The sequence below is a fragment of the Aquila chrysaetos genome, chromosome 18 (assembly GCF_900496995.4).
Source record: "Aquila chrysaetos chrysaetos chromosome 18, bAquChr1.4, whole genome shotgun sequence".
Lineage (NCBI taxonomy): Eukaryota > Metazoa > Chordata > Aves > Accipitriformes > Accipitridae > Aquila > Aquila chrysaetos.
The window spans coordinates 14,867,604-14,883,838 of record NC_044021.1 but is presented as its reverse complement, the minus strand read 5'-3'; the positions used below and the strand labels follow the sequence as shown (position 1 = coordinate 14,883,838).

The window sequence follows — 16,235 nt, the reverse complement described above, 5'->3', positions numbered from 1 at the left end:
ATATGCGTCTGTCTGTATAGATTTAAAAAAAAAAAAAAAAAAACCAACGCGGACGCAGAGAGGGCGCCGGGCTGCGCCCCCCCCCCCCCCGCCCCGCGGCGTGTGTTTACCAGCAATGGGCATATGTCACTGCCTCAGATGTTTTCCAGCTCGCAAAGTCCCCGCTCCCCTCCGCCGGCTCCACCTCCGGGCCGGGGCCCGCCCCCCCCCCCCCCCCCCCCCGCCCGGGCACGACGCCCTCCATCATATAAAGAAACTTCCCGGTGCCGCCGGCCCAGTCGCGGTACGCCCCGTCGCAGCAGCCGCCCCGGCAGCCGGCGGCCCCCTGCCCGCTCCCAGCGCCGCGACAGAGGTAAGGGCCGGCGGCGGATCACCCCCCCCCCCCCCCCCCCCAGCCTCTCCCCAGACCCCCGGCGGGCCGCCGCAGCGCTCCGCCCGCCCCCCCCCCCCTCCGCCCCGGGCAGAGCGGCCCCGCCGCCGGACCCGACGGGCCGAGGATGGAGAGGGGGGTGGGCGGTGCGGGCAGCTCGGCTTTCCCCCGTTTGGGCTTTGCCTGGTGCTGTCGGCACCTGAGCGAGCCGCTGGGCCTTTTTTTTTTTTAAAAAAAAAAATCCCCCCCCCCCCTAATTTAAAGCAAAAAAATAATACCCACCCCGTTATCTGCTCCCGAGGTGAAGGCGCACGACGGCCCCCGGCCCTGCCGGTTCCTTCTGCCCTGGGGAGGGTCGCGGGAGGGGGTGTGGGGGGGTCCGCTTCATGCTCTGTCTAAGAGGGGAAAGGACTTTTGGGAGGGGTGAGCCGCGGCCCCGCCTGCCCCCCCCCCCCGGCACATCGTGCCCAGGGGAGAAGCTGGGGGACCGGGTTTGGTGTCCGGGGGGATGCTGCTGCCTGAGGGAGGGGTGCAGAGCTGCCCGGCTGCTCACAGTAGTGTGCACCTGCCCGACAAGGGTCTCTGAAAGTCTCCCGGTGTGTAGAGAGGCAAGGACAGTGGGTGAGGAATCACTTTTTTATTAGATGGAATGGGAGGGAGGAAAAACCCACCAAACTAAGCTGTTGGGCATTCAAGCACTTTTTCAGATCGGGGCAACAAACCTGACGCCAGGTCCCCGTCACTGGTGTCTGTGTCCTCATGTTAGGACCTTTCCAGCGGGTGCCCATCGCTGCAGAGCTGCACCACTCCCGGTGCGCGCCTACAACTCTGCGTGTAGCTGGGGCTCTGCGTGGCTGGCTGCTAGCTCCCGCGTCCCTGGGGACGGTGCCCTTATGCCAGGCTCTGTGGGTTGCTGTCTTTCCACTTTTAGGTATTTGCAACGTATAGATTTGAATGTTACTATATATGCCTGTTGGGAGCAGTTGGAGGGGTAGATATGTATAGGACATCATGTGTTCAAATATGTCTTGCTTAAGTGAGCTTGTAAAAACTACTTTGATGTTACAGTTAGATGCCGCATAAATCATAACTGCATGTGAAGCCCTCCAGATCGTGTGCATGCGTCTAATGTTGTGTATGTGCGCTGTCATATGCAAATACATTTTTATGCAATTTTTTCTTTTTTGATTAAAAGGTAAAAACCCAGTTGAACTCTGAGCAGGACAAGGGGTTTGTGCCTTAAGTCACTTGCAATGAAAATTTCAACTACCCGTGTATGTTCATGCAAAACAGTGTCGGGACGGGGGGAAGTCTGTCAAAGTCTGCAGCACGAGAGGGCTGTGGGGGGCTGTGCCCGGTTTCCTGAGGCTCTGTACCGTGTTTCCCGGCCCCCCCCCAGGGCCGCCCTGCACGCTGTAGCTGCCGTTCGGCGTGATACGTGTGGTACCAGGGACTGGGGACCACCGGCAGGGCTCTACATGGGGACTGCAGCCAGCGCCTGACCTGTGGGTTTTCCTCTCCCCCCATCCCGCCCCGCTCCCCCTCCTCCACAGCCCCCCAGAGAGCCGGTGCTTGGGCGTGTGCGGAGAGGCGAGGGACCCCGAGCCCCCCACACCCGACCCCTGACACGAGTGGCATGAACTTGGAGCCGGGAGAGTGCGGGATGAATTCGGTGAGCTGTGGCAACGGGAAACTCCGCCAGTGGCTGATCGACCAGATAGACAGTGGCAAGTACCCGGGGCTGGTGTGGGAGAACGACGAGAAGAGCATCTTCCGCATCCCCTGGAAGCACGCCGGCAAGCAGGACTACAACCGCGAGGAGGATGCCGCCCTCTTCAAGGTAGGGCTCAGCCGGGGCTTGGGGCTGTGGGACGCAGCCGGGGCAGGAGGGATGCCTGGAGGCTCTGCGGCGGCCCCTCGCCATCCCGTCCTCGCCGCCCACCTCTGCGGGCTGGCTCTGCTGGGTGCCTGCTGCCGCCGGCTGCCTGCCCGGTGGCCCTGGCTGTGCCCTGGTGTCCCCGGTGTTTGCGGGATGAGACCACCCGCCCTTTCCCCCTTCTCCGTGTGGAGCTAAATGCTTGTGGCACTGCGGCACGACTGTTTCCACAGCTGTCTTGGATCATTTTCGCCCTTCCCTTGTGCCTGCTGAACTGTTTTTCCTACCTTATCATGCTGCTTTTTTCTCAGCCTAAGTCTGCAGGGAGTAAATTCATGCACATATAAGCACACACGTATATGCTGTTTCAAGAATTGTGGACTTGTACCTTGTAGTTGATTCTTTTTCTTTTTTTTTTTTTTTCTTCCTTCTTGTTCTTTTGATTATCTGAAATGTTTCCAGGCCTGGGCTCTTTTTAAAGGAAAGTTCAGAGAGGGCATTGATAAACCAGATCCCCCTACCTGGAAGACAAGATTAAGGTGTGCTTTGAACAAGAGCAATGACTTTGAAGAACTGGTGGAGAGAAGCCAGCTGGACATCTCAGATCCCTATAAAGTGTACAGAATAGTACCAGAAGGAGCTAAAAAAGGTAAAGCATCTCAAATTCCCAATGTAACTGAGTGTGAATATGTCTCATTGTAAGCATATGAGGACTGAAGCGTGCTTTTATGGAACGGCCCTGCACTTTTTAAAAGTGTTTTGAGGAGCCAAAATGGCAGGGCTCAAGTGCAGCTTGTTCTGATGACTTAAGAGGCTGCATCTGCAGGAGAATTGCTGGCGTTTGAGTCGGAGCATTGAAAGGAAGCCCTTGCAGAAGATGCAGACAGGGGCCCTGCACATCGCTGGAGGAATTGCTCTTTTAGCTGGAGCCTCCCTGCCAGTTCTGTGTAGCGAGAGCCAAGCAAGCGGCTCAAGGGACAGGCAAAAAAAAAAAATAAAAAAAAATTGCTTGCTGGATCTAGGTTTTGAATACAGGGAAGAGCAGAAGTGTTTTGAGCCAGACAGTAGGTAACTGCTGTGGGGGGAAGAGCTGGGAGCGAGGGATGCCCAGCCTGCAGCCTCCTGGGCAGAGGCTGGGGGCAGTGCCTGCTCTCCAAGAAGCCCCCGGTCCCAGGCAGGGCTTGCGGGAGGTAAAGGCTTGGCACGGCCCGGGGGGGCATCGTGGCACACTGGGAATGGCTGGGCAGCACTTTCCTGTGGGGCACTGGAGAGCCTGGTGGGACAGGCTGCTTCCTGGAGCTGCCTGCAAGGGAGGGCTAGGAATCCTGTCCCAAACGGGTGCTGAAGGGCATTTTAGTCTTCTGCTCGTTCAAAGGCGGGTTGTATGGATTTGTCTTCAAAGTGCCAATTTCAGATTTCCTTAAGATGTGGTTGACAATTTATTTTCATCCCTCTGGTGAACATAGGTGCAAAACAGATCAGCATGGAGGAGCAACCGTTAATGATGAACCATCCCTTTCCAATAACTTCTCCTTACACTTCACTACCATCTCAGGTGTGACATTAATTATGCATTTCGCTTGGTGCTTGTACATTGAGCAGCAGCATAATTTCTGTGCTATGTGCTATGTTTGTCTTTGCTGGCATGGCTCTCTAGTTCTCTCTGGGAAGAAACTTTATTATGAAAACTGAGAAATCGAGAAGCAACTTTTCTAATGTCATATGAGGCCACAGGGCAGTTGATTTCCCATTGGTGTTGTTTATCCCTGAGCAATAGCTCTTTTCTGTTGGATGGTAGATATTAGCGCACTGCCATTCTGTTGATGCTAGAATGTAAGCGCCCAATGAAGCCTTGTTCTTCCAAGCAAACATTTACCAGCAATGCTTTGACTGCCTTTTGTTATTCTACCCTGCTTATTATTTACACCAGTGGTGAGAAGTTTGTTTGAAAGCCTCATTGGTGGTGGTGGCGAAGTGCCATTCGTGTAGCCTGGGCAGTGCTTAGACCTCCACGGGCTTTGGCAGAGAAAATCAAGGAGCTGAGATGTGAAAGCTGATGCAATGCATAGCATTAGTTTTGACAGCTGCCGAGTAAAAAAAAAATCTCCTTAAATTGAATAGGTACCGAACTACATGGTGCCCCACGAACGGAACTGGAGGGAGTTTGCCCCGGAGCAGCCGCATCCCGACATCCCCTACCAGTGTGCCAGTGTCCCTTTTGCAGCTCGCAGTCATCACTGGCAAGGGCCTGGCTGTGAAAATGGTAAGACGCTCCCGTTTAGGGTTGCTTGCTGAGGTTGGTCACCTAGGAGGACTGCAGATTTCAGGTTCCTTATTCGTGGCTTTGATTGGAATTAGCAGAAGTAGCCAGAGAGGAGTGCTGGGCTCCCTTCAAAGAGAGTCACAGGGTCCATGGCAAGAGCCTTTGTCCTGGCTCTTGCTTTCGCTGCCACCGTACATGTGGTGTGTGGGCTATGCAGTCCTCTGAGCTGATACAAGTCAGCCCCCAAAAGTCCTCAGGTGTCTCAAAAGCCCTGAGCAGTAAGAAGGCAACCACCCCCCCAAAAAACCCCAAATAGGAACATGTGTCCTTTAGCTTCGCTTTCTGATTTTGGACCTTCTGAGGCACACATCAGTGAGGTTTTCCCTCCAGCCTTGTGGATTAGAATGGCATTATTCTCCCAAGAGGAAAGCTGAAATTATTACTTTATTTTAGTGCTGCAGCAATGGGACAACTTGTCATGGATTGAGTCTCTCTTGGGGCTGGTAGAGCAGAAACAGAATAAAAGGACGTTCCCTTCCCTGAAGATCTCGCAGTACTAGAGCCTAACATAATCATGGCTTTCCAAGCTCTGCGTCCTTAGGAAAAAGCCTGAGTTGTGAAAATTGGCAATGCTGAAGCCTGCAGAGGATAAAACATAAGAGAAAGGGAACAGTGTGCCATAGACCCTTGCAGGATAACTCACCTGAGGACATAGGCATTTGCTTTGTGAGGAGAAGCAGCTGGCTCAGAAGGGCAGGAAAGGATGGGAAGTGAGGAAGGACTTCTTAGAGCAGATACTACATTTTCAGAGGACAGCTCTCTAGAGGTTTTGGTGCAGAGAAATCTAAAATCTGCTAAGAAGTAAATTCTCAGTGCCTTGCAACTTCTGCTGGCAGTATATTGGAATTATTAGGCAGAATCCTTTGCTTTTAGTTGAGCTATTTGCTAATAAAAAATTGAGGTAGCAAGCTGAATGAACTCTGCCCTGAAGTACATCCTCTGCAGCAGTTAAACACACATTTGGACACTTTGCTGAATTTCGAGGCAGTTGTTAGTGGCTGGTATTGGCTTCCTCATTGGGCTTTAAAACGCGTCAAGAGACGTAGGTGTTTTCTATCCACATCGCTCCAGCTTCTGGTTGTGGTGGGTTCTGCCACTGGGAACGGTAGTGCGCACTTGCCTGCAAGTCACTTGCATCATCCTCCAAAGACTTTTACCGACATTAAGAGACAGAGGAAAACATCGATTGCCTGTGTTATAATCCACTTACTAAAAGGCATCTCTTGGAACAGTCTAATAGTAGTCCTGGTAATAAAACCCTAATAATCTCCTGCTGCACAATTTTCTTTACCTACTTTTTAAACAGTGTTAATTCCAGCTGTATTGTTATACCCATCTTTAGTAAAATTTCTTATACGAAATGGATTGTTTTATGCAGGCAACTTTCAAGAGCACTGTGGGCTAGTTAAAAATGTAAATTATTTCTGTAATAGAAAAACATGTTAGGTAAGGAAAAAGGACTAGGGGGAATACTGAAACACTAAGGGAGTATTTAATGCTCCCTTAAAATATAAATACAGTCCCAAATAAAAATACAGTCCAAATAACAACTGGAGAGATTGGTAGAGTTGGCATACCTGGAAAAATTGGGAAATAGGACCTTTTTAAGAAGAAGGGGGGAAGAGAGAGAGTTCCTAGCGGGCCCCAGAAAAACTCGCTTTTGCATCGCTGTGATCTCTGCCCGAGCTTTTATTGTAGGATTTAGGCAGCTGTCACTGACTTTTGTTTGTGAAAACAGGTTGTCAGGTGACAGGAACCTTTTATGCTTGTGCCCCTCCTGAGTCCCAGACTCCTGGCATCCCGATTGAGCCAAGCATAAGGTCTGGTGAAGCCCTCGCCCTGTCAGGTAAGGTCCGTAACCCCCCGGCCTCTCTGGGGAGCTTGACAAGAGACTCCCGCTTCTGACTTGCCCCGGCACTCTCTCTCCTTTCTGATGGAAAGGGGAAAGAAGGAAAAAAAAAAAGAAACCTCTTTAATGAATGAATTCGGTGTATTGGCTTAAGCCTCTCTCTTCCAGGATACTTGAGCACTTGCAGCCCCAGCTCCAAGGGATGGAGGTGGTTGAAGTTAATGGAAGTGCTTTGCTGGCTCACGGTGTTAGTGCTGGGTTGCTTCAGTGAGCCACCAAATCAGGCCTTCCCAGGGGAGTTTGGAAATTTTGGGGGTCAGTGACTTTTAGCTCAGTTCTTCATTTGGGAGGAGCCCCCCCAAAAACCGGTGTTACCTGGGTACCTTGCTGTGCTCCTGCTGGTGCCATCTGGCTTTGCTCTGCTTCATTATTCGTGGTGAAAAAAAGGCATTCAGGAAAGAAAAGGGAAGTTATTTCAGCCAGGTTTGCAGACATCCGGATGCTGGGCGACTTTCTGAGTAACTGGGAGAAGGTGTGGGAATGTGCTTTTCACAGAAATAATGGATAAACCTATAACATGATGCTCGGCAGGTTTCCCAAGCGGGATTGTTCTCCTGAATCAGGGTCTGTATGTGTGTATATATGTGTATATAAACATGTATTATACACACACACATTTTTTTTTTTTTTATATAGATATAGATATTCAGTGCTGTGTGAGTTCTTAGGGGTTAGCCAAGTTGACCGAGTGGCCATTTGGAAGTAAGGCTGGGGATTTCAGGTACAGCCCTGTTGGAGCTGGAGCCAGGAGTCACTTCTCTTCAGGCAGCTGAGTGCAAGTTTGCAGGTCGCCTGTGCAGAAGCCTCTTTTATGCAAAAGCTGGGGAGAAACACAGCTACTTCCTGGTTAAATCTGAGGAAGTGTACTGAGTTGGTGGGTTTAATTGTGACATGAACTTGGAGAATGTGATGAACTTTTAGTGTGCAGACTTTTCCATTTAAACGGAAATGTGAAGTTTGCGGGATGTTAGTTCCTACCAAATTCCCACATCGGTAGCCCTTATAATAAATTGAGAGATCATTAATGCTACTGTGCCCCAGAAGTTTTAGTATTTATATTCTTTATGTGATTTTTGCTAATGTGAGCCTGTCTTCTGGGTGTTGGTGACCACCAGGCTCAGAAATCTCATGCAAACTTGTCTCTTGGTCTTAGTACAGCTTTGAAACATAAACCATTCACACTAATGTATCACAATGATTCTTTTTTTTTTTTTTTTCTCCTTGTAGATTGTCGACTCCACATCTGCTTATATTACCGTGAAATACTGGTAAAGGAGGTGACAACTTCTAGTCCTGAAGGTTGTAGGATATCCCATGGCCAAAGTTACGAGGTCAGCAGCCTGGAGCAAGTTATCTTCCCTTATCCAGAGGATAACGGCCAGAGGAAGAACATAGAAAAATTACTGAACCACCTGGAACGAGGAGTAATACTGTGGATGGCACCTGATGGCCTCTACGCTAAGAGACTTTGCCAAAGCAGGATCTACTGGGATGGGCCTCTGGCGCTCTGCAGTGACCGACCCAACAAGCTGGAGCGGGACCAAACATGCAAGCTCTTTGATACTCAGCAGTTTTTAGCAGGTAATTACCGCTATGGCTTTGATACCGTTTCTGGAGATGTCACCTGGTCGCTCTCCACATCACCTTTATGGGAGTCCTCTTTTCGTGTTACCTTATGAATTACAGTAAGAATTACTCCTCAATTCTTCTGGGCAAGTGCAGTCAAGGGGTAGTTGACTCCTGAATAATCCTGTCAAATTCCGCTCTCTGTGCACGTTCAATGCCCCTGCACAAACCAGGAGGAGGGAACTGATGCTCACCTGGTGACACCCAAAACCCCACATCTCTTTAAGAAGTGTAAGGAGGAACCTAAAAAAATAGTCTTTCCACAAACTGAGTGACAGAGGAAAGTGGATTCCTGATCTGGGATCTGCTAGTGTGAATCCTGGGGAGGTCTCTGGTCTGCACTGGCACTGCTCTCAGCTTGACCCAGAGCGAGCCCGAGATCTTGCTCAGAATATACAAATACCAGCATGAATTTCAGCAGAAAGGCTTCTTTTCAGTCTGTGCCAGTGTTTAAAAGATATCTTGGGGGTGAAAAGGATTTCACAACCTTTGGAGTTTCAGGATTGCCTAATACTCTAAGCAAGGAGGTGCGTTGCCTCTCCAGAGCTCTGTGGGAAGGTCTCGGTTTGCACAGGGCAGTACAGAGGGGGCAAGGGCACGCTTCAGGACGGTGCCTTCTCCTTCCAGCCCATGGAGGGCAGGGGCAGAGCCTCAGCCCCGCTTCCCAGCACTTCTGAGCAGTTAGAGGGAGCAAAGCTGTCCACCCAGAGGAACGAAACTGGTGGGAGCCAGGCAATGTCCCGGAGGACAGCCTGAGCAGCAGGAATACACACTGGCCCTTCTTTGAGATGTGTGGCGTCGCTATAGGTGAACTGAGTGCCTGTGGTTTGGTGTGTTTTCCTATTAGAACAGGGCATCAGCATTGGCATGACTCTCTCAGGAGAATAAAGCCTTCCAAAATTAAAAAACCCCACCAAACCCAAACCAACAGCTTTAGCATACTTTATATTCCAGGGTTGATGCACCATCCCAGCAAAATGGTCAAGCAAGAAATGAATTTAAAGAGAGAAATCTCATATGGATATGAGAATTGACAGTTAAAAAGGGGAATTTGAGGTCAGGGTATTAGCTTGGGCTTCAATCACATGCTAATTTAAACATGTATAATTCTGCCTCTGATGATGGTTTTGGAAATCCCTTTCCCTTTTCTCAGGTGTTTTTTTAGATGTAGTCTGGGTTCTTCCAAACGGTTGACAGGACATCTCTTTTTAGACACCTAACCCCAAAGATAAGCTCAAGCAATAGTTATTTTTTCCTCCACCTAAATTACTTATGCACCAATGCCTGTGCAAACCCAAGCATGTGGTTGAAGTCATAGCCTGTGGTGTGTGCAGAGTGAGTTTTTGCATGTGTTGATGCTCAGCTAGGTTTGTAAGTGACTTGCCATAGGCGTATCACATCTACATGTTAATTGAATGTACTGAGGTCCCAGACTGCGGGCAAGCTTGGGGATTCCCCTCTTAGGAAACTGGGCCTTACTTGGGAAGAGAGGCAGGAGATCTCTACCAGGAGAGGAAATCTTGAACAGCAGAGGAAAGGGCAGATGCAGAACTGCTGTGGACCACAGCCGTAAGGACCCCGTTGGGGAGCTGGACCCCGCAATGCAAACTCTGCTGGAGCATCGAGGCCCGTGTTGAGCAGCCCATACTGTTGAGAAGGCCAAAATGGCAATAAATCAGAAAACAGGTGGATGGTCGCTCGGGAGTGCTGCGTAATAAATGCAGTAAATTGGGCTGGGTGGAGGGTAGGAGGATAGAGGCAGAGAATTTGGGAGCGTGAGGGCGGCAGCCAGAGGAGGGTTGGCCTGGCAGAAGGAAGGGCGGCTGGAGCCGGAGTAGCGGGAGGTGGGGAAGGTTTTGGGGAAGCGCATGGGGAGCCCTGCGGTGTTGGAGGAGGCGCTTGGGCCTGGAGAGGGAGATGGAGCAAGTGGAGGGTTTTGGAGAAGCACGAGGCTGACCTCAAGCCCCAATTATCCTGCTGGTGGGAAGGAAGGCGCTTTCTTCTCCAGGTCCATGCCACGGGCTGCTGTGTAGCACTCCCACAGGTTTTCAGGATTTGGAGAATTGCTGAGGCCAAATAAAACAGGGGGGAAAGGAAAAAAAAAAAAAAAAAAAAAAAAAGGAAAACAGGGTTTTGAGGGAGACCCTGGGGAGAACTATGATTTACTCTGTGTTTTAAGTGAGCTGCCTATAGTTTTACTCTTATAACTGACCCTCCCAGTAAGACCAGTAGTCCCAAGCCAGGGTTGGGACACTGTTGTGGTAGCCACTGCATTCACACCTTGGTCTGAAAAGCTTGCAGTTAGAGTAGAAATGGCAGGGGTGTATTTTGGGAAAAGGTGCATTTGTCATGCCACAGTTGAAGACTCTCCTTTCCCTGTATAGCAGGGGGTGCTTCATTATAAGACATTGGTTTTAATATTAATTTCATCTTTTTCCAGAAAGCATGAACAAGGTTATAAATTAAAGTGAAATCTTTACCAATCAACTATGTAGAAATACTTCACATAATGCAGACATTAATGAGGATATTAGAAGCAATTTTCTTTTTTTTTTTTTTTTTCCTGGAAGGAAATACAGTGCCTAAAACACAACATAATGATTTTGGTTCAAGTGGAAGTCCCTTATGAAGGCCTCCCCAGCTATCTTTCTTAGGGGCCACTTTGACTATTGGAGTAATAACATCATTTGACCTTTTCCCTTTGTGCAAGGGTGTGGGTTAGTGAAGGGAGTAAAGGAGCACAGAAGACACAGGCTCTTTTGCTGGTTCGATGCATGGCTTAAGTACGTCACCTTTCCATGCCTCCCTGTCCCCCACTAGGCACAGTGGTGACAGTGGCTCCATGACTGTGTCTAGCTGAGGCTGAATTTCATTCCTGGCAGTACTTTGAGTCTCGGGCTCTACTAAGCCATTACTTTCAGTGCTGTTGTTGGGCATCCGCTTGAGTGTGTCCCAGTTACCACCGGTGTTTGCTCCAGGAGGTTCTGCTGTCAAGGCCCAGTAGAAATACTAATTGGAAGACATCCCATTTGTGCATAAGAAATGACTTGTGAGGCAAGGCAAATAGAAGAATTGCAGTGTTAAAACTAGCTCCCCCTGATCTGTGGGAAAGTCTCCAAACTCAGTGTCTTCTCCTTACCTCGTGGTTTTTTTTCCTGACCTCTCTCATCCTCCCCTGGAGTTACTTCATCTTCTCCCACTGTGCTCCAGGGTCCTCCATTTGGAGCTCAGCCATCCACAAAGTCTTTCTTACTGGCCTGTACTGGTTTTGGCTGGGATAGAGGTAATTTTCTTCATAGCAGCCCATGTGGTGCTATGGTTTGGATTTGTGATCAAAATAGCACTGATAACTTAGGGATGTTTTAGCTAATGCTGAACAATGCTTGCACAGCATCAAGGCTTTCTCCTTTTCTCACTCTGCCCCCACAGCAAGTAGGCTGGGGTGGACAAGAGGCTGGGAGGCGACAGAGCCAGGACAGCCGACCCAAGTTGACCAAAGGGATATTCCCTACCATATGACCTCGTGGTCAGCAGTAAAACTGGGGTGGGAGTTTGCCAGAGGTTGCTGTTGCATCAGTCGGTTGGTGGTGAGCGATTGCTTTTTGCATCACTTGTTTTTTCTTTGTTTTGTTTTGTCTTTTTTTTTTTTTTCTTTTACCTATTAAACTGTCTTTATCTCAACCCACAAGTTTTCTCACTTTTGCCCTTCCAATTTTCTCCCCCATCCCAGTGGCGGGAGTGAGCAAGCAGCTGTGTGGTGCTTACCTGCCTGCCAGGGTTAACCTACAACACAGCCCTTTCTCTCTTCCCAGAGCTGCAAGCCTTTGCTCACCATGGACGTCCACTGCCGAGATACCAGGTTGCTCTGTGCTTTGGGGAGGAATTTCCAGATCCGCAGAGGCAGAGGAAGCTAATTACAGCCCATGTAAGTAGGACTTCTGCCTTACCTAAAAGAAACATATTCCTTGGAGGATATGAAGCTGCCAGTCAGGCTTTTCTACCTTGTGTAGGTTGTGAGAGAGATAACAAATTCTTGAAAACGCACCACCATCCAGACCAGGGATGAATCCCTAGATCTGCCAAGGACTGACCGGTAGCCCTCAGTAGGGCAGAGCACCTGATTTCCCTCTCTGTAGAGCGTAAGCGTCATCCGTGATCACTTGCAAATCCCTTCAAAACCTAATGCTGGAAGGTACCCTGGAAGAGCTGGGCTGTGTTGTTATCGCCAGCCCAGTTGCACAGCTCCTTGGGCTATGAGGCTGGCGCAGGATGCGGTGCTTTCACAACCGTTGCACCTGAAGATGCTCCAGAATCCCAGCCTGCATCTCAGGGACCTCAGCCCTTAATGGGATGCAGGGGCTGCCTGTGCAGCTTCGGGGTTAAGGTAGCTGGCAAGCTTTTGAGCTGACTGACCACAGTTCGCACACACTCAAAGCTAGTGTTTCGGGATGCTATCCGAGAGAGGGTGATGACGGAGACTGAGACCAGGTACTTTCTAAATTGGCTGTATTGGCCCATAAAACCACAAGAGAGGTGATAATGCACACGTTAGCGGTAGGGTTTAGCTTATCGCATACTTGGGAAGAAAACTGGTGTCTCTTTTAATTTTTTGAAAGCCCCTTTGGTAGCAGCACGGGTCCCAAGTCAGACTTCTGTCATAAGCCTTGGCCTCCCCTTAGCTGCGTAGCTTTTGAACTGGTACACTGCTGCTTAGCAAATCTCTGGGGTGGAAGGTGGGAAGCTCACAAATCCATCCCAAGCGATGGGATGGTTAGAGGTAGCTCTCCATCCCCATCTCTTGTTAAACTCTTTTCCATCCCCGTTTTGGCTTTCCAGCTTTCCATCCCTCCTTTGTAGCATCCCCTCTCCAGCCCCCTTCTCCATCTCCTGTCCTGGCAGCTTCTCTGTGAGCCTGTACCTCCTGCTCTTTCCAGAGCTTTGCTTCCCCCTTGCCAGTTGCTCCTCAACCTGCTCAACGTCTCGGGCTGTCCCAGCTCATGGGCTGGTGGGGCTCTACCATCCCACCAAACAGCTATGCCCCGGGAGCTGTCTGGCTCACCTGCCCCGCTGCCTTCCCCTCTGCCCCGCGGTGGGATAGGAGGTGCTCAGCTGCCTCTGAACGCCGATGGGTGGAAGGGAAGGGGGAACGGTGGGGCTGCTCCAAGGCAGCGATGCCTTCTGGCTCTCTCCCTTCCCAGAGGTGGGACCCACAGACAGCGTGTTTTTTCCTCCAAAATGGTGCCCGTGTCTTAAAGTGGAGGGGCTGGCTGACCATCAGGAGAGGGTTGTAGAGAAGAGTTGTCCAACCTGTCCGTCCCCTGAGAGTAAGGAGAGCTTCAGGTGTTTGTTCTCAGTGTGCAACTTAAATGTTTGCAGTCAGAGCCCAGAGCCCTGAGGGGGAACGGGGGTTTCTGAAGAGACAGAAGTGAAGGCAGCGTTAAATCGTACAAATCCCTCTTGGTGGTTGAACAGATTCTTCATCAGAGCTTGAATGAACAGAAATAAGAGTAACCTTGGTGTTAGACTGAAGTCTGATTTCAAACAAACACAGTCGTTTGGCAGCGTATCTCAGTCTGAGCGCTCCAGCATTTCAAGTGAAGTCCTCAAAGTACTTTACAATGCAGACAAGACTTTCAGCGCTTTGCGTGTGCATTCGAACATGTCGAGTGGCCACGGACGTGTCTGGCCTGTAGGCACTGCTCACGCCCAGGGGCTGGCTAAGGGGCTGTAATTGCTAATACATCGTTTGTGTCACTGGTACGCGCCTTCTAAACGAAGGCCGTGGAGGTAAGGAGTGTGTGCGGTTAGCAAGGCACTTGGCAGCAGAACAGGCAAAGCCTGGCTTAAAACAGAGATTAGTGAGACCACTGAAATCGTTTTCCCATTCTGGTAAGCAGAACTGTTTTGTCCTGCCTCGTTTTTAACTTAAAACCAGCATAAATAACTAAGATGGGGAGCATGAAATTTTGTCACATGTCTGATTAACATTTTGTCTGTTCTTAAGGTTGAACCAATGTTTGCCAGGCAGCTGTATTACTTTGCTCAACAAAACAGTGGACATCTTCTGAGAGGCTATGATTTACCAGAACTTATGACTAGTCCAGAGGATTATCACAGATCTATTCGCCATTCCTCTATTCAAGAATAAGATCCTCAGAAAGAGTGTTTTTAAAGGCACTGTAAAGATTATGCAGAGTGGAGGAGCAGATCTGGGTCGCAATTTGGAGATCCACATCACAGCTGGATGTGTTCAAGGGTTCAATGATAGGAAAGTGAACTAGGACAACCATATTGTATGATACAAATGACGGGTCTTCAATGTTTGGATGCTACATCTCACATAGGTTCCACTGTTGCTGGGATTAACTCAAAACTGACGAAAATATTGCTATGTTTACGTTTGCTTAATGTTCTCCTTGGGTTTTGAGGACTGATTCTTACCGAAGACTTAAATCCAGAGTTTACACTGTTGCATTTGCAGGGCTATTTATTTTGGATTACTGATCTCAGGGAAAGTACATAAATTTGCGGTGTTCCCAATTTGAAACTGTAGCTACTATAGGTGGGTAGCAAACGTAGATGGTTTATTGAGAATAGCTGATACATGTAAGTGGTTATAAATTTAGATTCATAAGTGTGATGCCTATATTCTTCTATAGAATATTTCAGTGTATTTTTTAAAAACAATGCAATTCTTCAGAGACATATTTTTTTAATGCCTGACTGACATTTGTCCTGACAATGAATTTTGTTGCTGCCACTGTTGTTACTGGATTAGCCCCCATAATAGCAGTTTCTAAGGTGATGCATTTATGGTACTGTGTTAAGAAAAGTGACCGTTCAGCTCATGTTACCTGTGGATTTAGTGGATTAACCACTAGAATTCTAGAGTCCCGAAGAGCAGGTTTAAAAATAAATTACATTTTTCTTATAATTGAAAGCTACTATGCATTATATATATATATATATGTATGCATTAGAGTTAAGTTGTCAGACCTTGAAAATAGCACAGAAATGGTCCTGGTAGCCCTTTTTTGATGTCATATGCATGAGCCACGTTAAAATAACCACCATCTCTGACTTACAGAGAGCCAGCTCTGCTCTTCATGTGCACTCGCAGCTTCCTTCCAGTGGTACTGAAATGAATGTGAAGGGAGAGTTCAAGGAGAGCAGCATTTGGCCTCCCATATTAAGACAGTCAAGGAAATACTCGTTTTAATGTTTGTTTTCAAAAATTTTGCAGGAGTACAATTTGATGCAATTTGCAGCTTTTAATGATAGGGTGCCATTATAAAGACAAAGAGAAGAGGTCTGTTGGGTATGCATGTCAGTGAAATTTCCTTGCTGGCAAGCAGACTGTGTGATCTGAGTAGCTTTAACTCCAAAACATGATCGCCCTATGCTTAACAGACATACTTCACTTGACTTTCTAAATGAGGAAGAAAAACTGGTACTTGGTCTGGCAGCAGACTTGTGTTCTAGGGACTTTGAATTTATACATCTTAAAGATGCATACTCTTTTGGGATATATTATCCCCCTCCTCCACAGTGCCAAGCGGAATTAACAGATCATTTTTACTTTTGTGTTCTTTGTTACTTTAAGTGTTTTTCCTGACAAAGATTTTCATAGGGGAGACCTCTTTCTTGGACATTAAAAGCACTGCTCTAGGTGACCTTCAGAGCTTCTGCATATGCTTTTGGCCTGTGCATACATTTTACTGAAAGGGACTTTTGTGTTCAAACTGAACTGGTACAATACAAATATTTGATGTGTTTTTCACTTTTTCCTAGTGGTCGTTGCTTCTTATGCTCATTGCTTCAGCTCACATCTTAGAATAAAGTCCTTATTCCCTACCAACTCGATTCGTATGTGTTGTTTTCAGTAGCGGGGCGAATCTAACATGCGCGGTTCTGCGCCGTGAACCTGGGCGGCACTGCTGGCTAGGTCTATGGGGAACTGTGTTCTAAGCCAAAAGTGCAGGGAAAGGTCAAAAGGTAAGGACTTTTTCTTACGAAAATGTCTGCACTATTAGCTACAGTTAGTAGAAAAAGGGAGAAAAGGGAGGTTGCCCTTTGGCTGTTGGTTTCCCGGACCACGGACGATGCAGCGGAGCCCTGCAGCTGGGGATCC

The 16,235-nt window shown here is 48.7% G+C and overlaps 1 protein-coding gene across 1 annotated transcript; it reads left to right on the top strand.

Moving 5' to 3' along the window:
* Positions 1 to 289: 289 nt before the first annotated feature.
* Positions 290 to 15,958, top strand: IRF4 (interferon regulatory factor 4). Its single transcript, XM_030042160.1, has 9 exons — positions 290 to 352; positions 1,924 to 2,210; positions 2,709 to 2,895; positions 3,713 to 3,801; positions 4,368 to 4,509; positions 6,308 to 6,415; positions 7,706 to 8,059; positions 11,917 to 12,029; positions 14,109 to 15,958. The coding sequence occupies exons 2-9, from the start codon at positions 2,007 to 2,009 to the stop codon at positions 14,250 to 14,252; spliced, it is 1,341 nt and encodes a 446-aa protein (XP_029898020.1). The 5' UTR covers positions 290 to 352; positions 1,924 to 2,006; the 3' UTR covers positions 14,253 to 15,958.
* The last annotated feature ends 277 nt before the right edge of the window (positions 15,959 to 16,235 follow it).

Bases quoted from the DNA above. Each gene is read 5' to 3' on its own strand.
- IRF4 (XM_030042160.1), top strand. From the start codon at position 2,007: ATGAACTTGGAGCCGGGAGAGTGCGGGATGAATTCGGTGAGCTGTGGC. The intron at 2,211-2,708 runs GTAGGGCTCAGC...AAATGTTTCCAG, and splicing joins AGGATGCCGCCCTCTTCAAG to GCCTGGGCTCTTTTTAAAGG. The intron at 2,896-3,712 runs GTAAAGCATCTC...TGGTGAACATAG, and splicing joins ACCAGAAGGAGCTAAAAAAG to GTGCAAAACAGATCAGCATG.